The 26,373-nt window shown below is 37.6% G+C and overlaps 1 protein-coding gene and 3 long non-coding RNA genes across 6 annotated transcripts in view; 2 read left to right on the top strand and 2 right to left on the bottom strand.

Annotated features, from left to right (window-relative positions):
• Positions 1–17,168, top strand: part of MYCT1 (MYC target 1) — a 22,381-nt gene extending 5,213 nt beyond the window's left edge. Inside the window, exon 2 of the mRNA XM_052694589.1 lies at positions 14,197–17,168. Coding sequence (XP_052550549.1) covers positions 14,197–14,721 — 525 coding nt within the window. The 3' untranslated portion in view covers positions 14,722–17,168. The remainder of the gene's footprint in view (positions 1–14,196) is intronic.
• LOC128086262 (uncharacterized) overlaps positions 1–26,373 on the top strand; it is a 144,091-nt gene that overhangs the window by 38,449 nt on the left and 79,269 nt on the right. The window lies entirely within an intron of this gene.
• On the bottom strand, positions 11,480–14,385 carry LOC128086248 (uncharacterized). 2 transcript variants are annotated; one of them, XR_008209306.1, is made up of 3 exons: positions 14,271–14,385; positions 12,704–12,788; positions 11,480–11,736 (listed from the first exon to the last, which is right to left on the bottom strand). It is a non-coding gene; the product is annotated as an uncharacterized LOC128086248 (long non-coding RNA). The 2 variants fall into 2 exon arrangements; XR_008209305.1 differs by lacking the exon at positions 11,480–11,736 and having other exon boundaries at positions 12,663–12,788.
• On the bottom strand, positions 14,445–26,373 carry LOC128086243 (uncharacterized). 2 transcript variants are annotated; one of them, XR_008209304.1, is made up of 3 exons: positions 26,059–26,373; positions 17,545–17,656; positions 14,445–14,530 (listed from the first exon to the last, which is right to left on the bottom strand). It is a non-coding gene; the product is annotated as an uncharacterized LOC128086243 (long non-coding RNA). The 2 variants fall into 2 exon arrangements; XR_008209302.1 differs by lacking the exon at positions 14,445–14,530 and adding an exon at positions 16,175–16,294 and having other exon boundaries at positions 26,059–26,237.

Genomic DNA, 26,373 nt, shown 5'->3' with positions numbered 1-26,373 from the left:
GGGAGAGTTGCAATTCCTAGTTTAGTCAGAAGGCTCTCAGAATCCACTGTATAAATAGATAGAAACCCAGGGGAAAAATAATTGCCTCCAAAACCTCATTTCTTGACCATTTTAGTCCGGAAAATATTGTTCATATGGGCTAGTTAGAGCATTACTTACATTACTTCTCTAAAATATGTGCAAAATATTATCTGCAGTGCAGAGTTCTATTTGTATGAGTGTTATAAATGCATGACAGAGGCTATAAGTAAAAGTAAAGACGGGTCAAGTCTATGTGTCTGCATGTTTCTCTGACTTTATTGAAGAGTACATCTGCAAGTATACCTAGAGAATGTGTTAGCAGATGTGTTGAGCAAAGGTAAGGGTGACACATGTAACACCCCCTCCGTCACCTCTGTCCCTCCAAAAAAGTTGCCAAAAATTTTTATCTATTTCAAAATGTGATTGAACTTCTGGGGAAGAGATCTTAACATGATGTATAACACATTTTTTTCCACTAGAGAAGCTAGAACTGCTTTATTTTTCTATGATCAACTTGAACTTAGAGCAGGGTGGATCCCCAAAAGACATTTGTGAAAATGATCAGACTAGAAGGCAGATTTTAAATAGGATTTCTGGAAGACAAGAATTCTCATTTTTTCACATTTTGTGTCTCTATTTAACAACAACAACAAAGAGAAATACCCTGTACTGCTTCATATGAGTGCTGTAAAAACAGTGATGATGATGTGACAGTGACACAGAGTCAGACTGAAAGCTGATTCCATTTTCATTAATGCTTCCTGTAAATTCATATGTTCTATGATCCTAGGTTCCTCCTTCACCTCCTCAATTAAATGTTATGATACCAGAAATTTAACAGCAATGTCATGTTTTCAGATCTTACAATCAAAGGTTTCATTTGAATGGGTAATGTTTTTTTCATATTTTTGGTTTCATACAGTTTTGGTTTTGTCCATCACAAACTTCATAGAGTGGGACTTTAGTCAGACCCTGAGAAAACAGAAATAATGTTTACATCAATAAAACTTGGCACCATCCCTACAGGAATCAAGACATGTTTTCTCACTTCTCACAGGGCTACGCACCATTCTATGCACAGCAACATCAGCAAAATTTCTGCTGTATGTCTTCAGGAACAACAGGAATTTTCCTGAACAAACATCTCTTATTTTTTTTCCCTTCATTGTGATTGATTTCATTATATGCTAACCCACATAAAAATTCTCTGACAGAAATGGAGAAAGTATCAGATAGCTATCAGATACCCTTGTACTTCTCAAGTATTCTAGTGTCAAGAAGGTGATTAAAGTACCCCACAAAATTTTGATATGATCATAGTAGATACAGAACTGCTGGGGCAATAAAGACCTGTACACATCATCTCTCCTCTGGCTGAAACAGCTAAGATCTCTAGAAGAGGAATCTGCCGGGTCAAGATCATCAGAAGAACCTCCTGTTTCCTGCTTTCCCAGTAACAGTCCTGAGCTGATTTGGGATGTCATAAACCAACAGCCTAGGATAGCAACTCAAGCAGGACAAATCTTTCATTTAACTAGTGCTAATGCTACGAGAAACAATGACAAGGTTTTGAGTTTAACAAAAAAAAAAAAAAAAAAAAAAAAAAAAAAAAAAGAGAAGCACATGATAGTAAGGCATCAGCAATTACAGCAAACACGCCTAAACATCTGTCCTTTAGTGACAATGTGACAGCAGTGAATCTGTTTTACAGCACCTAGGACACCCACATCCTCCTGTAAAGTAGTCCAAAAATACTACCATCACCCACGATAAATAAAACTATGACTTATGTAATAAGAATATGTATGATGTATGATGTAATAAGAATAAATGTGTTGATCATCTTCCTCATGACATCTTCAGGGTATACCATGTCTCTGTTCTCTCCAGGTGTGTTTGAGAAGCAATGATTAGGAGGCAGATATTCAGCTGAATTTCTTTCTCATGTGGCAGTAATTTTTGCTGGATCTGCTGTGCCTGTGTGACATCTGTGTGATGCCTTCCAGTCCTGCTGAAAAACACATGAAACAGCTAACAAACAGATGCTGCACTGTGCCTTCTAACACCTCTTATGGTGGTTCCAAAATACTGTAGGAAGTTAGTACTTCCTCCCTGTTTCATCAGGGACAGGATTCAAGGTCATACACCAAATCTAAACATATTCTATCCACACTGATTTCCCCAAGAAAAAAAAAAAAACAAAACTATGTCTTAGCCTGGTGCTGTGCTGTGTTTTCTTTTCTATCTAGTTTTCAATGGTATTATTATCTATCCACTACTAGACTATTACTGTTTTATATAAACACCAAACAAGAATTTGATAAATCATATATGCTTTTTCTCAGGGTTCAGATTCAGACTATTCCAATTTTAATATAATTATATCTATTTTACTGTCAGTGAAGTAAAAGATTTGACAAACATGTGAAACAAGGATGTGTTTCCATCATAGAAGCAAAGGGGATTTTATCATTAATCAGCTTTTGCATTCAGGAAGCTAGTATGTAAATCGATTCCAAGGCCTTAAATGCAGGCTTGTCACAGAGATAAAAGTAGATACTAATGAGGGCCCCTTTTCCCCCCTTGCAGTTCTTCTGGCAAGTCCAAAGAAAAGGGTATTACCATAGCTGGATGAAAGAAACAAAACTGTGTTATAAGACCAGCCTTATTCTTGAGCACTGTTTCTTCTTGTGTATGAATTATTCTTTTAAATGTGCATCTGTCATCCTCAGGGTGTATTTTGTTGCCTCCTAATTACTGCTTCTTTTCTTATTTCCTCTCCCTGTCCTACCCCACCATCCAAACACTAAATTATCAAGTACTTAACCATCTTCAGCAGAAATGATATAAATCTAAGGTAGTAGATTGATGAGGCGAAGTTTATTCATAATATTATTTAAATATTAATTAAAAAGTGCATACTTATTTGGCTGGCACACCTAATATATTGACTAAGTATTTGTCACTTCTTGTTGTTAAATGAATCGTCTGCCAAGAGAGTAATGCTTTAGTTATTCACTGGATCCAGAAATCTCATTTTTAGTGAAAGCATGTTTCTTCTTGCAAGCACTACACTAGTGAATGTGTTAACATACCAGGGACACAATAAAAGCAGCATAATGCTATGCTTTCTGCCCAAAACAAACTCTACATAGCGGTATGCTCAACTGCTAGAGCCTAGCAGTATTCAGATTCATAGTTAATATATTCCGGGAATGCTGAGATTTTGTCTCAGTTCTTCTGGTAGAAATTTTTGAAGGCAAATGCCCTGTATTTATTCTCAGTTTTCCTTTTGCCACTGTAGCTCATAAAACCAGGAGCTGAAAATCTTTGTGAGCCAAATGAATGGCTGTAAGCAGTGCTGTCAGCCCAATGCAGATGATAAATCTGAAGCACGCAGATCACATGAGATGCCCACAATAAAAAGAGACCACAGAATAAAATCATGACTCAGGAATGAGCCTTTGTCTTTGTAGGATTGTCTTCATTTCATAATCATATCCCTTTGACTACTAATTTGCCTGCTTTCAAAGTAGGAAGCTTCACTTCCTATACAACCTTAATAAAGACTACCTAGCCAAATTTTATATTGCATAATTCTTAAGTTTATGTAAATCAAGACTGAATTATGCTCCTAACAGCTCCTAAAAAACCACAACAATTTAAAAGTTATCTGTTGCATTCTTGGAATGCTGTGGATTGGGTTCCAAGACGATTAATAAACCCCCTTCCTCCGGAAGAGATGGAAAAAAAACTTAGGACTTTTTGATATCTGTGTATTAAAAAACAAGGTTTTTGTTGAAAAACTTCAGAGTTGTCTGCTAAAACACTTCAATCAAAGCTACATCAATAACACAAATATATATAGGGTTGTTATTAAATGACACTGTGAATTATTCAACAAAATAATTGGGGGGACATATGCTCAATACAAAGCAAAAACTACTTTGGGCACTGACATGTCTTGTTGAAGAATACAGCTAAGGCATTTTCCTCTTCTCAGAAGAGGCCTCTGCCTTTCTTCTCCAACATCTTACTTAATAGAAAATAAATTCCCTGTCTCAGGCATTTTAATTCAAAATCCAGCTTGTTAACACAGACTTGTGAGATATTTGACCATTACCATAACCTCCTTTTAAAACTTTTGCTTTAAAAATTATATTGATACAATCTCTCAGCTAACCAGCTTAATTGAAGAATGAGTGAACCAAGTAGACACATGACTTCAGTTGAAGCTTGTTGTGGTTGCACAGATTTTTGTCAATATCATTTAATTAAGATTCCTAGATCACACTGAAGTAGATATTCAGATCCATATTTGACAGAAGAAAAATCTGAAACTGATAGACAGAAGCACAGAAAGTACCAAGAGAAGGCAAGCTCAAATTTCTCCATTGCAGATAACTGAGAAGTTATCTCAGAAGACGGTACTACCACACATAAATGCATTTATGTAGTCTCAAAACCACATATTCAATGTGATATCCAATGTCTGTGGGAGATAAGTGTAGCAGGAAAGCTGTTTGCACTACTAGATCGTAATGTCATAATGTGATAGAAAACACAGCAATGACAATAGGGAAGCAAAATCCCAGGATGTAGCAAGTGTGGACAAGGCAAGTGCAGCATCCAAAGCTGCAGAAACAAAGGAGAAGAAGAAGAAAAAAAAAAAAAAAAAAAAAAAAAAAAAAAAAAAAAAAAGCTGCTTACATTCAGAAGGCCTCAAACAGACAGGGATCTCCAGTGAGATGCTCTCATCTCCACTACCTTAATTAATTAATTAATTAATTAATCCTTAATTAAGGTCTGGGAAGGAGTGGATCCTGGCTTTATTCCTTCTGGTCACTCAGGGGCATTACATGCCCCTGACCTCCCTTGCACCCCTGGATTGGCCCTGTCTTCCCACCAGGTGCTCAATCACTGCTTCAGGCCATGAGTTGGCATTTCTGCTAAATAGATTTAATTCAAGTATCTCTACAGTAAAAATAAAATAAAAGTATGAAAATATGATTTAAATACAGACTCCTCTTCCTGCTACTTGAACATCTATTTATTAATTTTAATTAATTTATAAAATTTAAATTTAATTAATTTATAAAATTAATTAAAAATTAATAAATAGGTGTTCAAGTAGCAGGAAGAGGAGTCTGTATTTAATAAGGAGTCGGTATCTAATAAGATACTGGTCAGTATTACTGAATATTGATCAGTATTCATCAAAGTTCACAAATGGTTCCTCTTCTTCCCATTCCTCAAATTTGTACAGCATTCTGCATTCTCACCATGAGAAGGCTGTAGTTTTAGTGATCTCAAAAATAAATAAATAAAAGACGATAAATAAAACACTAAATACTATCTTAATAATCTGTATCTATAAATCTAAAAATCTATATCCAATAAATAAAACACTAAATACTATCTTCATTCCAAGATATTTTTGAGCAGGCATGACCCATGTTAAAGCTGTCAGCAGAGTACTCCATGGCAATATTTCAAAGGCAAAAGAGTTCTGAATGAGAAGAGACATTTTTTGAGAAATTTTACAATTTTGGGTCCCAATAGATTTTCTTCATCTTCCAAGATGCACACATGTATCAGTTTCATTCATTTTGTTTATCACAGAATCACAGAAACACCAAGGTTGGAAAAGACCTACAAGATCATCCAGTCCAACCATCCACATATCACCAATAGTTCTCTCTAAATCATATCCCTCAAGACAACATCTAAACGTTCCTTGAACACCTCCAGGGTCAGTGACTCCACCACCTCCCTGGGCTGCCCATTTATGCTGATATATGATGTACATTTGCAATGGAGATTAAAAGATATGGAACTGTGAAGGAGACACTGATTTCTGGAAGTAGCTGAGCTACCAGTGAAGAAAAGAAACTAAGTCCTGCCTCTTGCTGACAGGAGGCACTTCTGACACAGCATCAAATGTGCAGAGGTTGCAGCATTTCCAAAAAGCACTGCATTGAGAATCACCATTTGTAGGATGCACTATACAGTCTGAAATGTCACTTTCATTTTTCTCTTTTAAAAGACTCTGTTTGATGTTCTAATATATTCTGTATTCTTTATATTCTAATAAATCTTAGGTTGCCCATATAAATCCTTCTCAGCCTTTTGTGGGTTCTCACAGCAAGCCTTTTGAAGCTGTGTCTTGGCTTTTGGTTTCAGACCACGGGCATTAGGATTGCTATAGTAGGACTGAGGATGATACAAAGTCTGTAGGCTTCCCAGTAACATGAAAAATCTCTGCTTTGTACTAACCCTTCTGTTTCCTTGAAGGTACTTTTTTTTTTGTTTGTTTGTTTACTTTTTTAAAAAAAGAATTTCAAGAAATTCTCTTTAACATTAGAACATCACTCTATTCACTTATCTTCTTCATACAGGAAATGATTTTATTCTCAGGCTCTGTAAAATTATCTTATCAATTAAATAATAACAATGAAGCCATATTGCACTGTGGCAAATTGTTTTTTATTGTTTGATTTAGATCCATGCAGAGGATATTTAGCTTAGGGCTGTGCTCTGTTTTTTCGAGGTTGATAAGAATTTCTTGCCAGAGGACTGTGCTGCACATGCAAAACAGATCACAATTACATTACTCTCTTTGTAATGCATCAGGAATTACAACGAAACCATGCAGTAACAAAGTTTCTATCTCTGTCTGCACAGAGGAATCTGTGCTTGGTTTTGCACAGTTATGCCAAAGGCCTGAAATTAAACATGGTGACATCTCTATCTTAGATGTTTCCTTCTGATTATTACAATTACTCTTTATTTATCATTCCAGTAAAAAAATCAAACTGCCAGTAATATCAAAGCAACATTATTACATCTGAGTTGGTTTATATGGTTCAGCTGTTCTGAATTTTTATCACAGTGAATGATACTAAAAACAAACAAACAAACAAAAAAAACAAACACTCTTACAGAGAAAGTTCACTCTGGACACCACTAGACATCAAGAAACAGGAACTGACTTATCATCACATTTCACCATCAGCACAGATATTTGCAAAGAAATGCAAATCAGAACAAGCTATACTTCACTTAACTTTCCAAATACTTATTTATGCTGTGCTTTACTGTACATGACTTTCAATGCCTCTGAAAACACCAGTTCTAAAGTGCTTATGGCAGCACAACTCAGTCTGAGTTTCCAGGTACTACAAGCTCTTCTATTATCCTTCATCTAGCTTTTTATTTAGTTAGGTTTTTATTATTATTATTATTTGTTTGTTTTTAATCCTATTTAATTAGAATTAGAGTAATTTACATTATATTTAGATTTCCAACATGAATTTCCAGCAGAGGGCAATCTTGTTTCTAAGTAGGTGGCTTGTTTGAAAATTTAACCTGCTAGCAAACAGCTGTCCACTCTGCTTTTCAAACTCAGGATTCATTGAAAGACACAGACAATGCCATTTTTTTTTTCCTTGTCAATTTATTAATTTCCTTGAAGATATTTCTGGATCTATTTTGCTTGCCTGATCAAAGAACATCTTATGAACTATACAAAACGATGTCTATTTGAGTCTCAAGCTTTCACTATCCTATCTTCTTTTTTTTTCAAGACAGGATTAACTATTTTACAAAAACATTTGATTAATGTATGGATTATAATCTTTAATATTTGATTGTGGATACTCTACCCATGTGGATTATCTGTTCTGGCTTCTTCCTGTCCTCACAGATAGAAACTACTTTTACAGTTCTAATCTGAATTTCCTTTAATTTATTCTTTATTTCTGTACTTCTTACCTGATTTGTAGTGGATATGAAAGCTTTATTTGCAGCAACAATTCATTTATTAGCGGGAGAATTACTTTCTGTGGCTACAGAAAATAATCTAACACTGGCATAGACAGAATAAAACATTTCTGTTACAAGCTGTGTTCGAAGGTAGAATGACCTTTCTGACAGCTTATTAATTATTGACTATCTTATTAACACCTGTGTTCTGTACATCCTGCCCTTCTTTTGGCTTTTCACACAGATTCTGTTTTCCAGACCTTACCATCCTCATACGCTTGCTTCCTGGGCATCACAGGTGCTTGAATCACTTTGTGTTTTAGATGGTCTCTTTCCCTCTTTTCACATGTACCACATAACATTTCTTAGTATTTTCTTAACAAGTTGTGGCCATGACTCAGACCACAGCTGGCTGCTTTCACAAAAAAGAAAATTCACCCACCCAGCTGAATCATGGTCTTCCTACAAATGATTAACGAGAAGCTGGTTTGCTAACACAATTAGTGGCAGCTATCAGGAAGATAGTAATGTCAACACTTATTAGCTACAGAGAAATTGATTTATTTTTTTTTCTGAACTCAAATAACAGTATCATAGGAGCTGGCTTCTATTACCAGTCCCAGCCTTAAGCTAAGTTTTCTTGGAGCTCCTACAGCTGAATTTATTTATTTATTTAAATATTTATTGACTTCTTTTGTGCTGGGAAAAAATGGTAGCACTTTGGGCACAGGGTGTTCCTTTTCATGTTCACTGCCTAGTATTTGTGAGAAGGAGCAGTTTCAGCTCCCCCATCTTATGGATGCATATTTACTAGGGCTGCAGGAAGAAACACCTTATGAGTTCATTAAAACTTTAATGCATTTGGACTGCTCCTGTCTGGTTCTGCACGACTCAGGCTGTGTTACAGATATTCACTGTCGACTGTGATGAACCTCACTTCAAAAGGCAAGCAGTATCTGAACCTTTCTTACTTGTCAGGTTACTAGATTTGTCATTCACAAGTGCAGTTCATACTTAAATACGCTAGCTGGTGCTCTGCACTAAGCTGTGCAGTATTCAGGAATGAATTTCCATTCTGGTTTGTGAGCTTTTGTATCATCTTTTGTCACTTAGTGTTCATTTAGGGGGAAAAAAAAATTCATGGTGAAGCAGAAACTGAGCTGGATTTCCTCATATTTGAGATGAAAGCGTCTGCCACTTTTCAGAGTCTTTCACGTTTGGGCAAAGCAGGGTGTAGGCAAGTGTAAGTGCATGTAGAGGGAGGACTGCTGGCTTGGGCAAGATTTTAGTCACTGGCATGTGGTGTGCCATAAAGGAAAGACTTCATAAAAATTTGAGAAGTAAAAGATTAAAATGGAGGAGAAAAAAAAATGGAACCCTAAAATTTGAATATGCAACACAAAAATACAAAGATAACTCTTTTTCACTATGCAAGATAATATTATGTTTTGATATCTCTCATTTTTCATACAGCTGAAATCAAGCAACTTGTAGGTGATATGTTCTACAAATAAGATTGCTGGATCCCACATGAATTAAAGTTTTCATGTCACGAACTTACTGAGCAAGTGAAAGGAAGAACAGATGGCAAAACTACTTTCAGTTACTGAAGTAAATGAAAAGGAACACGAACTAGCAATATACATAAGACATCTTTATAGCAAGCTACATTCTTATGCAGAGGAATGCCATTCTTGATTAACAAACTACTACTTTTTACTTCTAAAACTACCTTATTATTTCTATTTTAATGGAGAAACAACAAAAAATTAATAGCTGTGAAACATGAAGAAGATTACAGTATTTGGGTAATCTACTAGAAATAGTCATCTACCAGAGATGAAATGTATAGCTATCATCATGAGGATGTTATCTACCACCTTACACTTGGCAATAGCATGATCAGATGAGATGCTTGACAGACTGTCTGGCCCATTTTTGGTAACTGTAGGAAGCAATGCAGTTCAGATTCAAGTTATGCGTATACTGAATAGTGCTTTTCCATCTCTCTGTTCTTTGCATTCAGCACATTTCCAACTGCTGCTGTTGATCTTACCCTGGGAAGCTCTCTCTGAAGTTGATTTCTTTTCTCTCTCTTTCATGATTTAAATGATATTACTATACTTTCATGAACTTGGCCAGCTGAAGAGTTTGCCCTTGTATGCATTTGTGAGCATAGTGGCAGGAAAACTGTGCATCTGTCTTAACTTTTCACAGTGATGAATTAATAAGGCTGTGTTGTTAATTTTCTGGTGATATTTACCTAAGATATTTCTTCTCAGAAGGCTTGCAGATTGATTGTCCCAGCTACTAATGCCAAAATTGGATGGGAAGAACTTGTTTCAGGAGCACCTTGTCAGACATTTTATCATCTTTACTAAAAAGACTTCCAAATTTCTTCTGCATGGATTCTACAGTGCTTAAGGACTTGCTGGAGACTATCAGCTTGATAGAACACATAGTAATGCTTCAGACATAGCTCATGGAACCATAGAATGGAAGGAGCCGTATAGCACAAGGAATCATGGAAGGGAGCCTTAACAGTCATTGTACGATCAATATGTGTACAGAGGTTAGGCTAAGTAGGATCATCACAGTGAAAAGAAAATAAATGAAAAATACCCACCGTTGTAGACTCACAATAAACTCCATAGGAAGCAATCTCCAGAAAGAGATCCTTCCTCAGTGGCAGTCAGCACTTAAATGGGATCTAGGAGAGGTGGAGCCAGGCTCCACCCCCTCCAGTAGCACAGGTGAATTGCCTTCACCTGTGCTCCTGCAGCTGATTCATTGCTTGCCTCAGGTGGTCAATCAGAGGTTCAGTCCATGATCAACAGTTCCCATATAGTCATCTAGTTCTATTATCTTACAATAAACAAGGACACCTACAGTTATATTGAGCTGCTCAGATATAAGCTATCCAGCCTGACCTTGAATGTCTCCAGGGACAGGGCATACACCACTACTCTGGGTAACATTTTCCAATACCTCACCATCCTCACTGTAAAAAAACTTTTTTTCTTATATCTAGTCTAAATCTCCCATCTTCTAGTTTTAAATAATTTCCCTTTGTCCTATCACAACAGACTCTGCTGAAGAGCCCATTATAAAAGGCTTAAGGAAATCTACAACAACTACAGAAGAAAAAAACAGTAGTCTGAAACTCTGACCTTTTTAACATGGATACAGCAAAAAGACCAAGAAAGTTGAAGAAACTAATGTATCAAATTGTTAATCTTGCAGTAGATTTGGATTATGCTTTGTTTCCTTTTGTTTCTGACATTTTACCTGGAAGTCTCATGATTTTCTATTGTTGAAAAACTTTTATCATTTGTCTCAACTGCTGTTGAGGATCAGAGGAGGTAGAATTGACTGAGATGAGATGCCTGATCTTTTCGGTTGTAACATAAGTAAATAAATAAGACGGTGTGAATAACCTGAGAAATATAAGGTTTAGAGAATCAGCACCAAGGAAGTTAGTGTCAGCATCCCTACACGTCCCCAAATGTTTTTTTCCTCTTCTTCTACAAGCAGAGGACAGAAAGGCATGCACAGCCCTCAGTAAACCATGGGATATTGTAACAGCTCCCTAGGAGATACATTTTAGCAGTATTGCACTTGCTTTCATGAAAGGCTAAACCTGCCCTGGCGCTGCCCAGATTAAGGATGAGAAAAACAACTCTGTGAAGGCCAGCTGTTCTCCTGAAAATCCCAGGTGCAGCAAGTCCTGCTCTGCCTTTGATTTTTCTCTGTTTTGTAGTATTTTCTCCAATGCACCTCAGGGCTGTGATCACTGGAGGTTCTAAAGAGGAAATCAATGAGCATAGATTCAGTGTAAGTTTTTAGAACTGAACTACATTTCAGTGAAATTCATCCTCTTCAGGGGGCCAACAAAAAACAAGTTTGGCCTATTAGTGTGCTCCTGCTGTTCCTGCTGAAGTCAGGGATAGTCTGGGAAGAGAAAGAAAAAAAAAGTACCAGTAACCCATAGGTCTAGTGATATTTCTATAATAGGGACTAGAAGAATCAAACTTAGATACAAATTGAAATGAGAGGATATGGGTTACTACATGTGGACTGCAATAATCAGAGTTAGCCCAGCTGAGTTTCCCCAGAGAATAAGTTGACCCTCTATTTTTGCATTCAAACATAGAGGTAGAAAAATAAGAGAATAAAAGAAGTTAAATAAAATGAAGGTATTATCAAAAAAGGATAATTGCCTGTGCTGTACCTCCAGCACAGGGAACTGCACGTGGGAAGGACTAAAGAGCCACACTCAATACCTTTGTCAATTCCCTCATCTGCTTTTAACTGTGAAGCACTGATTAGATTGCACAGGTGGTGAAAATTATGGCTAGAGGCATGCAGGGACAAACCCTTGCTGTGGTGGATGGCAGTCCCTGAGCCAAACATGTTAGTTTGTCTAACTGAGCTTGTCTTCTTCCATGTGAGCCTCACAGAAAGCACCTTCTCCTCTCTACTAGAGTCAGGAGCCCAAATAGAAGCGGGGATACTGGGAAGCAGCACAAACCCTTGTGTTTGGAGGACTTCTTGACTGTCTCAAAATATAATAATGTAACTAGAATTCTAGGCAAGATGTGAAAGAAATCAATCTAAAAATGTTTAGCTCTTGCTCCTCTTTCCCATGGCCATGCTGGGACAAGAGTAGGGATGCTCAGACTACAGTTCTGGTGTTTGGGAAGGTATCTTTAAAACATCTTCTGGGCTCTCCTCACTGAGGCTCACCAAGATCTGGCTCTTCCATCCTATCTTCAGGAGGATGAGGAGGAATATGCAGCACCTGAAGATGCTAAACACATTAGAACAGCCTAATAGACTGTTTCTAACATAAAGAAAAATGGCACAGTAAGGCCTGCCATGTCTCCAAACATATCTTTATAAAGCGCAGAATCATTACATGTTTGTCAGAAGGCTACTGATGGTGATGAGGCTCTGATCTGCAGTCAGGAGTTGCAACACCGGATGCTGCTACTCATGAGCTCCTGCAAAAATAGAACAAACATTTGTCCTTCGGCTGCAGTTTGCCCAGTCAAGAGTATCTTAGTTTTAAAAATGAGGGCTTAAGGAAAAATAATATTTTGAGGTTAAATCTGGTCTGCCTCTGATCAAAAGAGCAACAAAGTATTTTTAACAGGAAGATGTGCATTGCAGAACTACCCTGTGCTTTATCACCTACATCTTTATTCTACCTTTTGCAGAGTATTTTGATCAGAAACCTATCTGAAAACAGAGATCACAAACAAACAACGACAGGATTGTATGTACATCCAAAATGCCAGTGGCTTAATTAGAATTCAAATTTTCTGGGCCTCCTTACATTTTCATCTGTCCTAAAAAGTACTGAATGAATAAACTCCTCAATACTCTTTTCCTTAATCCTTTCCATTCTCATTCTAAACAGAAGTGCTTCACAAGCATAATGACACAGACAAAATAATCATTTCAAATATTTCTATGGCTCTCTTTCACTCATTTCCTCTTTTCTCAATCAATAGTCAGCACAGAGTTTCATCTCACTTGTGATCCAAACCCAGCTTGTATTTTTAGGGGATCTGTAAATGTTTTCCTTTTGTTTCAGGCCTTATTCAAGATTACAAATGTACAAGTTTTCTGAAGTACCTGAGCTATTAGAAAATCTTATTCCTATACACCTATGAAAACATGTAGGGGAGAAAATGGCATTCTTCATGCTCTTTTTTTATTTTCAAGTCTCTTACTGCTTTATTTTCCCAATGGGAGATCAGTATATTTTCAAATTAAGCATGGGAGGTGAGAATTATTCAATAGACTTAGTGCTACTGATAGTTACCTTTGACCTAAATCATTCAGGGTATGGTGATTTACACTAATTATTAAAAGGATTTAAGGTATCTTTTTGTCAGTGGTAAAAGGCTAGGATATGAATCTCTTGTTAGAATAGATACAGGGCTTAATCCTCTAAGAACATGGATATGTCTCACTTGTAATAAGTTAGTAAACACACACACAGAACATAAATACCTATGAAAAAGATGGCAAGCCTGTCTAAATCTACATTTTGTATGTGAAGAAGAAGAAAAAGCTTGGTGGTTTCATAAGCACACCTTGGTGCTTCTTGGTGGCCATTTTTGAAAGAGACTAAAGATTTTTCCCTTGCATTGGCTGGCACAGAGGCTGGTATTAAATGCAAGCTACTTTCCAAATGTTACTGAATTCTGCAAACTAAATAAAAAATACCCTGTAGCAAGAACAGTATGAATTCTTCTGTGCTGCTAAGGTTCACGTATTTCGCACAAATATGTGCAGGTTTGCTCATCTTTTAAGGAGGCAGCCACATTCAGATCATTTTCAGGCAAGATTGTGCTTCAGATCTAAAGTATCCTTACTGTGTATTTCTGTTGTATTTCAGAGCATGTAACAATAGCCTTCACAGTGTCCATGTTGATTGGACTAGTGATTGGAGGGATCATCTGGGCTTTATTCACCTGCTTGTCCCGTCGCAGAGCTAGTGCCCACATTTCCCAGGGTAACTCTTCACTCTTCACTCGCCGGTCCAGACCCACATCCCACTCTTCTAGCAGGACTGGATTTTACCGTAACAGCAGCTGTGAACGTCGAAGCAACCTCAGTCTGGCCAGCCTCACCTTCCAGCGGCAAGCCTCCTTGGAACAAGCCAACTCTTTCCCCAGGAAGTCAAGTTTCCGTGCATCCACCTTCCACCCTTTTCTGCAGTCTCCTCCCCTCCCTGTGGAGACAAACAGTCAGCTGATCACCCTCACTCCCACCAACACCACTACAACCCTCGTGGGAAGCACAACCAACAGTTTAAGTCGACCTGAATTCCACTGGTCTAACAATAGCCTCCGTATCTGCCACTCCACACAAACTCCTCCTCCTGCGTATGAAACCATCATAAAAGCATTCCCAGACTCCTGAGATAGGACCTTGCCACAAACACACAGTTATTTTTGGAGGAACCTCAATCATCCCAAGCAACTTTCTGTGCATGATGAAGATCTCCAAGAAGTCTCCAGCTGCTGTGACACATTGCAGAGGGCATGTGCACTGCCAGGAGGCAGGTAGTGCTGATTTCTTAGAGAGTTATGTCCCACCATCCAATGAATCACTTGTTTTTGCACTACCGCCTCTAATTTACTGCTTTGCAATATGCTGACATATTTCTACTGCTGTATTGTAGCCACTATATTTTTTTCTTTAGGGGAAAGAAAATGCTGCTGCATTAAAAAAAAAAAAAAAAAAAAAAAAAAAAATCATTTCTCAAAGAGAATTTTAGAAATTATTGATACAAACATTATTGCAATTTTCACTATTCAGTTCATCTTTAAATAGCAAACAAGCAAATTAAACCCAAACTTTCTGGTTCTGTTCATTTTCCCAAGGATATTTATATTTATTCCAATGAACACTTCCATTAACCAGCTTCTCACTATAATCGTACAACAGTTTCGAAATGAGGAACCTTAGACAAAAGCCATGCAGAAGATTTAACATCACAGTTCCATCCATGGTTCCATTGATTGCAGAGAACCTTAAAAAGATTCCATGTTAGAGCTGTTTGTGTGAAATTCCTCACAGTATGAGAAAAATATTAAGGTATATCATCCTTCATGTAAAGAAAAGTTTTGAAGAGCATATTAAGTGCTTGATGACAGTCTTAGAGAATTTTCTATCTCCTGCCAGCTGAAGAGGTAGCCACCTTTTAATGCCCAAGAAGGCTGTATGGGAACAGAAAACCTGATGTCTCTCTCATTTGTCTGGTTATGGTTATCAAGATAAGCATTGCATGAATGACCACTAGTTTTTTAATTAAGTTTCCTGCTTTGCTGTGAGATTGCTCATTTCCTTATTTAAAATTATATTTCTCAAATAGCACAGAATTTTAATTCTTCCTGGAAAGTTATTCACTGAAATCTTGCCTTTTATTAACAGCATTTTAGACATTTACATCTGAACACTGGTATTGTACAGTTGCGTGTAACATGAAGATAAAGATGGAATTTTAGTTGAGGTTAACTTACATTCTTAACTGTTATAGTCAACTGTCTTAGTTGAGACTAATTGCACCAACATGACAAGTTCAGGATTTTGAACTAACACATAAATGGGGGTGGTTTAAAATTTATTATATCAATTTTCTGTTAGGTCTTGCACGTTTGAATAAAGACAAAAGAATTTCCACAAGTAGGAGAAGAGTCTTACTCCTCACTTAGAAATAGACATTTAATTCCTAAATCTGCTTGACAGCTACCACCTGAAGGACCCCTGATCCTGAAGAGTTGTTCCTGTGTTTCAGCAGAGAACCTGAGTCCTCACCTGTTCTCTAAGAGGGACAAGGATTCAGCAGATTTTGAGAATGGGCAAAATGTTTCACACCTTACTTTGCAGGCTTTTGGCATCTAGCAGCTCACATTTCTCTGCAGAGTCCAGCATCCTTTGTGTAGCACTACTGATCTCTTAACTACAGTCTTCCAGCCACAAATCTTTCCATCTGCAAACATTGCTACATTGAACTTACAAGTATTACTTATTATAAACTACAAGTATTCTTTCTTATAAAAGCAAGTTATTATGCATTTATTTACTGGCTGGCTTTCATGTTTTATTTTTAGTGTACCTTTTTTTTTCCCTTTCTGGAGGAATGTATGTCAGTGCTAGAACAACAACTTACTGTGTTTACATTTTTCATAGCAGACACTTTGAGTTCCAGTACACTGAAGACTTGCTGATAAGGCTGCAAAATTGCATTTGGCTAATCACAGGCTACAGGCTTAAAAAAAAGTAGTCCTCTGGAGAAAAGCAGCTTTGTTATTTTATTCTCTAATAATATTTTTTCTCTTATAGTCTTATTGAGTCTGATGAACTTCATTGCATACGAGTGCTTTCATGGTCTCCTAGTTCTAGAATAGGTAACACTGCCTTTTCTGACGTGCTTTCAAAAAGCAGAATTCACACCTTCTCCCTTTGCATATTGAGTCTAGTGGACTGACTGTTTGAAAAGACAGCTTGGCATACAGCACCTAGCTGGCCAAAACTGCTCTATTCTTGAGAGAAATCATTCCAGATGAGTGATTTTTCTTACTCGTGGTTTAAGATGAAAATTACATATTTTCTTAGTATATTACTTATATTAAAGAATATTTAGTATACAATGTAGACAAGTTTAAACGTACTGTATTTTTTATCGTGAACACTGGATACCAAAATATTTTTAATTTCCCTTGGATTAGGGAGATTAAAAATACAGATTGTTTGATGCATAACAAGGATTGTTGGATATCAGTTTTAACAATATCTGAAGTTGATGTTTTGTAAGTTCTCCAGAAGTGCAGAATGTGAAATAAAGATAGGTGTTATAATCTTGACCTCATGGGTTTTGTTTTTTTCAAAAATCAACGTGTTGACTTTTTAAAAAAATACTTAAATGGAAGTTTACTATCTTGAATTATTCAGGCTGATGTAGTTCAGAATGTTAATGGAGATTTGATCTTTCCTCTTCTCTATGGAGAGACAGACCATTGATGATGATAGTATATGAAGTTAGCATTGGAATGTGCAATGTTAGAACTCTTTCCAAGGACTGCATGTGAAAATTAAAGCAATCATAAAATGCTTTGTTTTCTTATGTTAGTAGGAATTAACTATTTTTTAAATGAAATGAGAATTCATCAGAAGATATAACACTTCAGGGCAATACAAATATCCCTCATCAATAAGGTGATTACAAATTCAGTGGCCTACCAGTACTTGGACTTCAATCTACGAAGCGTTTGCTTTAAGCATGTTGTCAGGGCTTACAGAGTTCCTGCTTAAACTGCATGGGATTGACCTTCAAATTGAATTCAGGGATCACCTAGGATATTATAATTAATAATTATTATATAATCATTATAATTATTAAAATTATTATAATTATATCAAAAGATTATCATTCCTCATTTATAGTCCCTGGTTACAATATAAAATATTAGGAGGAAGAGCCAATTTATTTTAAAAGTATTTCTGCAGATTTCAGGGCATATACAAGCAATTAATTAAGCCTCACAACAGATTTGTATATAACATTTTTAACACTGAGAAGCAGTAATTAAAGGGTATGGCAAGAATCACACAGGAAGGAATGGACAGAACTTCAGTCACCCTGATGCCATGACACTTTGTCCTGAAGTGAACAGAGCTACTTCTTTTCACAAAGAGAATTTTGTTTTAATTGCCCATGTGCACAAAACCTATTTCTCCAGTTCTAGTTCAATATAGAAGACAAAATTTACCAGCTCTTTTTTTGCGTCTAGTTATGTTCCAATGTATTTGCAGTAGTTTGTTCAGTATTCCTTGACTTTTCCCTATTGAAGAATTTCTGATAATCTCTTAAGATTGATCTTCATACCGTAACACAATGAACATTCAGAAGACTTGCCAAATCAATTTTGTAAAGTTCAGTTGCAATTTGCCATGAAGTTTTTGAGTCATCTCCACGTTCATTCTTAAATATAAAATGAAAAACACATTTACTGGAAATATCCTCTCAGAACTGAAATGACACATGCCAGATCCCTGACCTATAGGCACTTGATAAAATTAGGTGATGTCTATGATGCAGTACAGCTTCTGGGAAAAAAAAAAAAAAAAAAATGGAAATTTACCTCTGCCAAATCCAGAGCAGATTAAGGAAAACGCTGCTGGTATAGCTTCACAAAACAGAGAGCAGAATTCTAAAAATCAGCATTGACATCACTGGAACCTCAGACCTCACTGTGCTAGGTGGTGGCTGTGTTGCATCCTGTGCTCTTGCCTGCAAATGCAGCCTGAAAACGCAACTTGACAGAGAAGTCTGGTTTCATGTCTCCTTTCTCTTTTTAACTTTTATGTAAACTCTTGGCTCCCATCAGAGTTATGACAACATTACCTCATGAGGGTGGCACTGTCTGATGGACATGAACTGGGTAGCAGACCTATTTTTATAAACATGTTTCCTGTCTTCTTTCCATGTGGCATTCTGCAACAGAGACATGGCTTTTTTATTTTTATCTATTTAGGAGCAGAATCAAGTAACTGCACTCTGACGGATGGGAAAGAGCAAGGAGTTCTTTTAAACAAAAGTAGAGTGCCTTTGAAATGGGCAATGCAGAGTGATGGGTCCAAGATCGCAGGAAATTAGATTTGCTAATTTAGGACATAACTCTCTGATGTGCCTATGAACATGGACTATATGGAAAGGCATCGAAATGCAAAATTGCAAAATCATTCTTATATTTGTCAGGGATGACCTGTGTCAATATCAACTGACTTTATTTTATGGTGGCACACTGAGGAAAAGTGATGCCATGTTCTAGTTTCAGCTTGACAGGAGCACAAATCACAGCTGACAGTAATTTGAATTCTTTTGTATGTACACGTAGAAGTTGCCAATGAAAAACAGGATGAACCTTTGGCAACCCATCTAGGGATTGAGTTGAAGCCCACTGGAGACCCATTGAAGCACAGGAGGGAGATTAATTCTCTGCCTGTGTTCTGCTCCTGTTCTGATCTTTACTAGAAGGAATGCAGAATTTTTTGTTGCTGTTTATTGCTTCTTTATGTAGTTGCATAGCGTGTTCCATATCTCTCCATGTGGATTAACTACAGTGACAAAAATACACAGGTCTTCATTCTATCCTATCCTTTTGCTCTCTGCCAAGCAACAGGAAAGATAATTTTGTTATCCAGAGAATCACTTTAAGGAATTGATTGGGTTTCATGTGATAAACCCTCCAGCACTAGTTTGCCAGCAACAAAGCATTGTGATTTTTTCTTTTGCGTCTTCTGCTTTTAATTCTCTGTAACCCCTTGGGTAGTAGTATGGAAAGATACAACCATCTTTTTGTCAGAGTATGTGACAATCATCATTTAGCGAAACTGAATTCTCTGAGATGTCTTGCAAAATTCTTACCAATGTACAGCGAAATTATTCATTATGTAGAGATTTTTGAACATTTTTGGGTAACATAAAACTCTCATAAGTACCCCTGAATGCTCAAAAAACATATTTTTGAGTGCTTGTGTACACAACAAATAACATCTTTTCGCGTTTCAGTGTTCCCAGGTATTGAATCACTTCTGAAAAGGAAGTTGAATATTGACATTCCTACAGCATCTAAACATATTTGAAATGCACGAATTAAAAAAAAAAAGTAACTAAATTCTCCCTGAAACACTAAAGTTAAGCATTTGTAGATTTTAATCTGTTTCATTTGGGTGAACCTGCTCTAGGCCAGAAATGTCCCTAGCAAGGCAAAAATACTCATGAAAGAAACAGGAACTGGAAAAGCTCAGTGTTTGTAAAGGTGGGCTTCAATTAATGTAAATGAGTTAGAAAATAGCATATTTGCCATGACTTTGCACAGTAAGTGATAGTGTGACTGTTTATTTTCCTAATAATATTCCTGAAAGATGCCAGAAAACGTTTCTCTTTGTTCAGTAATCCCTAATCCACAACAAGGCACATGCATTGGCATGCTTTCTCACAGACATCTTAAAAGCAACATTTAGAAGCTTCTGCTGTAACAGTAAAATGTATGCAGTCAGAAAATAGAGTACTATATTCCTTATATTCTCTTAGAAGTGATGTGCCATCCACCTATTCAACAGCTACCTATTGCCCACTTCCTGATTTTAGATATGGAAAACTCTAAAGCGCGATGACCAGGACAATAACAAACCAAAATGTTCACATAACATAAAACAATCGACAAGTGTCACATATCTTTGACGCATTTTCAGATAGATTCTTTGTATTGAACAAACTCCTAGATATCATAAAGAACATTTAAACGTATTTACTAGGAACACAGAATATGAGCAAATGTTCCTGCTTTTTTCTGTAAGACATGGAATGGCCAGATGTTTTTGAAAGTTTCTTCCAATTTTGGACATTACAAAAGATATAAAAACAGATAGAATGTTTCAGACCTTGCTTAGCTTGATGTTGTGCTCAAAATCTGAATCATTAGTGATTAAAAACTTTTAAGACTAAGTATTCAGTTATCAGGACACCAAAGTTGTAAATCAGAAGGAATTTATACAGATTTACATATTGCTGTTCTATAGGGGTAGATTTGCAAATGGAGCATGCTAGTCACACAAATGAGAATATTGCTACCAAAACCAATCCAGACAAAAAGATTGTTTCAGATTTACCATTAATTCTCCACATGCACTTACTGACCACCAATAACTTAATCACTATTGCTTTTCTGTTCATTGCAGTGAGATTAGTCATATGCTTAATAACTCTTCTGAATCAGGATATAATTCCATAAACTACAGTGTTCTACTGCCTAATTTAAAAGCATAACTTGTATCTGCCAAATGATTTCTATTTGATGAAAGTTTTCTCTTTGTGAAAACAGATGACTATTCTGCTAATCTCACTTCCCCGTCACTCCTTGATCATGTGAAATGTTCTGTGAGGATAAAATGGTTATCCTTATGTCCTTATGCAGACTCTTAGAGAGGGGCTGTGTTGAGTTTATGTGGGAAGAGTCCAGAAATTGCTCCATGTCAGATCAGAGGCAGCTCCAGTCGGCTCAGAAAGGAACCCATTACTCACCAGAGCTGTCATGAGCAACATGGGGAAATGGCGTTCAACTGAAGAGGGTGGATTTAGACTAGATATTAGAAAAAAATTCTTTACTATGAGGATGATGAGATACTGGAACACGCTGCCCACTGGAACAGAGAGGTTATGAATGCCCCCTCCCTGGAAGCATTCAAGGCCAGGCTGGATGAGGCTTTGAGCAACCTGGTCTAGAGGGAGGTGTCCCTAACTATAGCAGGGTGCTGGAACTAGATGATCTTAAGGATCATCTAGTATCCCTTCCAACCTGAACACCTTTCAGGCAGTTATGGAGAGCAAGAAGGTGTCTCTCAAGCCACCCCTTCTTCAGACTAAACAATCCTGGTTTCCTCAGCCTCTCCACATAGAAATATTGCTCCAATCTTCTCAAGTTCTTTGTCCTTCTCTGGACACATTCCAGGTCCTCTATGTTCTTCCTGTAGTGAGAGGCCCAAAACTAAACACAGTATCAAGATGTAGCCTCACAAGAGATGAGTACAGGTAGATGATCACTTCCTTGCTGCTGTTGGCAACACTATTTCTGATACAAGCTAGGATGCCACTGGTCTTCTTGGTTACCTGGGCACACAGCTGTCTCATGTTCAGCTGAGTGTCAGTCAGTGCCCCCAGGTCCATTTCCTCAACACGGTCTTCTAGCCTCTCTTCCCCAAGCCTATAGCATTGCCTGGAGTTGTTGCAGCCAAAGTGCAGGACCCAACTTGTTTCATTGCCTCACCACCCTCACAGAAAATAGTCTATTCATTATATCTAATATAAGTCTACCCTTCCTGTCTTTCCTGTAGACTCCAGTTAAGTATTGGAAGGTCACTGTTAGGTCACCCTGTAGGTTCACTTATTTAAACTGAACTATCTTGACTCTCTCAGCCTGACTTCACAGTGCTCCAGCCCTCTGATAATCCTCATGGCCTTCCTTGGGACTCACTCCAACAAATCCATGTCTTTCTTATGCTGAGGGCTCCAGAGCTGAACACGGTACACGAGGCTTGGTCTCACTCAAGAAGAGTGACAGTCAGAATCACCTTTCACCTGCTGGTCACACTTCTCTTCATGAGACAGGATATTGTCTCGCTCCAATTTATAGGAGGGAGATGAGGTTCTTTAATATCTGTATACCCAGTGTGAGATTAAGAAACAACGGTTCATATGTTGTTGCATCCAGTTTATTACTAAGACCTAATCAGGGAGATGGGGAAGGGAAGGTGTGCGATAGAAAAGATGGAAAAGAAGCAGGAGTTGCGTAAAGTGAGGATAGTCACCAGCAGGATCCAGCAGCGGTCCTGTTGCACGGTGTCCCGGGCAGAACGCAGCAGAAGACAGGGAGCAGCAGCGTGGCAGGCCTTGGGCAGCAGGCAGGTAGACAAGGAAGTCGAGGAGCCAATTCTTGAAGCAGCAACAGCGGTCAGGCAGCAGGCTCAGGAGAGTTTGACAGTATGCAGGAATCACCTCAATCTTCCAGAATCCCTTTGTTCTTCTTCATGAGGGATCTCGTCAGAAAACGACCTCCGTTCTTCATGAGGAATCTGTTGTCAGAAACCACCGTTCTTCATGATTTTCAGTTCCTCTTTTATCCTCCTTATTCTCCTGCCTACTTGACAAGGATGGGCCTTGAGCAAGGCCCCCTGAGATGGCCATCATCCGGAGATAGGTCCACACAAAGGAGCACTTCACAGCTATTTATCTCGCTCTCGTTGCCCCTGGCCTTGTCCATCTGCATTCCCCCAGACAGAGGATTTCACAATCCTTGCTCGGGACTTGAACAAGTCCATCTGTGTCCCCAGAAAGCTTTGAGACACAGAAGTTAACAGAATAGTCTCTTACAGATATATTCAGCTTTCAGGGTAGCAAGTATGCATTGCTGTCTCATATTTTGTTTTTTATTGACAGAGATTTTCTCCTCAGAGCTGTTCTCAGTCTCTTTGTGCAGCCTGTATTTGTGATTGAAATTGCCCCAACTCACTTGAAGGACCTTACACTGAACCTTGCTGAAGACCATGATGTTTGCATGGGCCCACTTCTCAAGCTTGTCAAGGTCCTTCTGGATGGCATATCTTCCCTCCAGTATGTTGGCTGCAGAACACAGCTTGGTGACATCCAACACCTATTTCTTTCAAGTTCTGAGAGAAAGATAAATCTGATCAAGTCAACTTCTGTTACCCTTTCATTCTTCCTTTCTTCAAACTCAATATTAAAAATGTCAGTACTCATTGACTAACATCAGTAGAGAGAGATGCTATTTTACTCTTCCAAGTGAGCTGATGCATCCAGTAGCAAACTGAGAACATCTCTCAAACAAGAACAAGAAAGAATACTTGTGACAGATGACCTTGTTGCCCTTCCCATACCCAATTTTGAATGACCGTAATCTTTAGACTTCCTAGCTTTATTTTAATGATGTCCTTAGACTGAAATCTTATGTTTGTAGAAATAAACATATAGAGTATCATGCCAGTGACAAAAATAAATAAATAAATGATTCCCAGTGAGAATGTTTTCTGAGTTTAAGCCTACAAATCAAATCCACGCCTCTATTATGCCTTCTGTCAGCATTAAGTTATAATTGTGAACCACTATTTACTCTGGCTATTGTTTCATGGTGGTCAACTTAAGAGCTCCATGGTTATCCAACAAGCTCAAATTTAGCATACTCGCCAATGAAAATAGACACCTAGTTTTGTTTACTTTGTTGATGGAAGTATTTCAACCTCTACCGGGGAAAAAAAGAACAAAATAAACACTTTCAGAATATTGAACCAACCAAATTGGTTAATCCATTACGTATCTCCATCTTAGTATCACTCTCACCCTATTTTTTTTGTGGCAGACCACCTGAGTTTGATCTAAATTAAGCTTCTCACCAGGTAATCGTCAATAAAACCTTGTTCTGAGCCAATGAAACATTACTCTTTAAGAGCCTTTCAGCAACACAAATGAATGAGAGCAAGCTGATACTCTTCCCGATGTCTCCAAACTTCAGAAAGATTTACTGTCTTCTCAAACCAAGTCTCAAGGCTTTGGACAAATACTTCAATGGGAACCTACCATAAAACTTCACCTATGCCTTAATGAACAAATGTGTTCATATTTGCATAGAGAAATAAAAAGAAACTTTAAACCAGACTGTGATAAAATACAATCTTGTCTCATTAAAAAAAGTGCTGAGAAGGATATGTATGACTAGGATATTGACAGAGTTAGCTCTCCAGAGTACTTACAATTTAGTCCCTTCTCACAAAGGCAATGAACACAAAAATATTTTTCCTACATTTCATGAAGAAATGTTTATTAATCTATTCATGCTCTTCATCATACTTATTGTTCTGGTTATCTACTAGCTAAATCTAGATAACTTGCAGAATTACTGAACTCTGAAACTGCTGGTGTATATTTTTCTTGTGATATTCTGTTCTCCAAACCTGATTTTGATGAACATGTTCTATGGATAACCAATAAATCCAGCCTTGAATAACAGGGTTTTTCACAATTGTGTCTTTTCTTTGTGCAGTATCAGAGCATGGGCCAATGCATCATCAAAGAATAGCAGATGCAATGGACCACACATTAGAAGATGCAAGTGTGGAGAATTCCACTGAAATTCTTGAAATACACAGAAAGGGGATTGGAATCAATACCAAAATATTTTTATATTAAAACAGAAAATGTTTTAAGTAAGTGTTTTAGGTAAGATGAAACAATTACAGTTGACCTGGAGAGATGTACTTAAACCTCATAAAAAATAATTATTTGCTACCATCCAATTTTAAAAAAATCATCTTCTCGTTACATGCTGGATTAGTGTTATAACAGAAATACAATTGTATTTACTGTGCTGCTTTTGATGTAACTGCACATTTAGGCCGGAGTCACAAGGAGCAAGATTCACATACACTTCAGTAACTTATAAATAAATGACTTGTCATAATTCCAGTATGAAATTTAGCAGATTTCAAAGGACTAAAATTCCTCTCATTGCTAAGCAGTAGGTAGCAACATTTTAAAATTATCATTCCATAGAACTGAAGACACTGCCAGTTCTTTTGGCATAGGTGCTCAAAGTTCTGAGAGCTGCTCTGAAAATAACACTTCCTGTTTTATTATGTTTGCTTGCAATATCACAGGTGGATGTTGGTGGAATGGCAGTAGAAGTTCAACATTCCCACCAGTGTTCCATCATATTTTGTTGCTGTGCGACAGATGGCAGCAGAGGGGCAGCATGACAAAATGACATGTGATATGGGAGAGTATATGAATTAAAGGTGCGCCATTGAATTCCTCCATGCAGAAAAAGTGGCACCCACTAATTGATGCTTACTGAACATTTCTGGAGATAATCGATGGATGTGAGCACAGTAAAGAGGTGGGTGGTGAATTTCAGCAGTGATGACAATGACAGTAGATCACCTCCACTGGTGCAGGAATTTGCAAGTGCAGCATACACACTCTTGCTCATCACCAGTCAAGATGCATAGCTAATGGTGGTGACTATATTGAAAAATAGTGCTTTATATCTGAGAATTTGCTCTGTCAAACAGTATTATAATGCGTATAATCAATGAATATTAAGAAGTCATAATTATGAAATGAACAAGAGAGTTTGCCAAAGCAGACTACAATAACAAAAAGAAAATAAATAGAAGGCTTACCCCTATCCTGGGCTCACTCACAAAACTCCAGCAGAGCCAGTCTCCAGAAGAGATCCTTCCCCACTGGTAGCCAGCTCTTAAATAGGTCTAGGAGGGGTGGAGCCTGGCTCCACCCCTTCTGGCAGCACAGGTGATTTGCCTTCACCTGTACTCCTCTGGCTGACTCATTGCTCGCCTCAGGTGATCAATCAGAGCTTCAGGCCGTGACTCAGCAGTTCCCATACAATTATGCTTTTTGTATCAGTTGTAATTTCCATATGAATAAATAGGAGGCATTAGTTTTGGAGCAGCCTATGTACAAATATGGCATTTCCC

Source organism: Tympanuchus pallidicinctus, unplaced genomic scaffold, assembly GCF_026119805.1.
Source record: "Tympanuchus pallidicinctus isolate F22 unplaced genomic scaffold, pur_lepc_1.0 scaffold1, whole genome shotgun sequence".
Taxonomy (NCBI): domain Eukaryota; kingdom Metazoa; phylum Chordata; class Aves; order Galliformes; family Phasianidae; genus Tympanuchus; species Tympanuchus pallidicinctus.
Note: the sequence above shows the minus strand (reverse complement) of the source record. Positions and strands in the feature narration are given on the sequence as shown.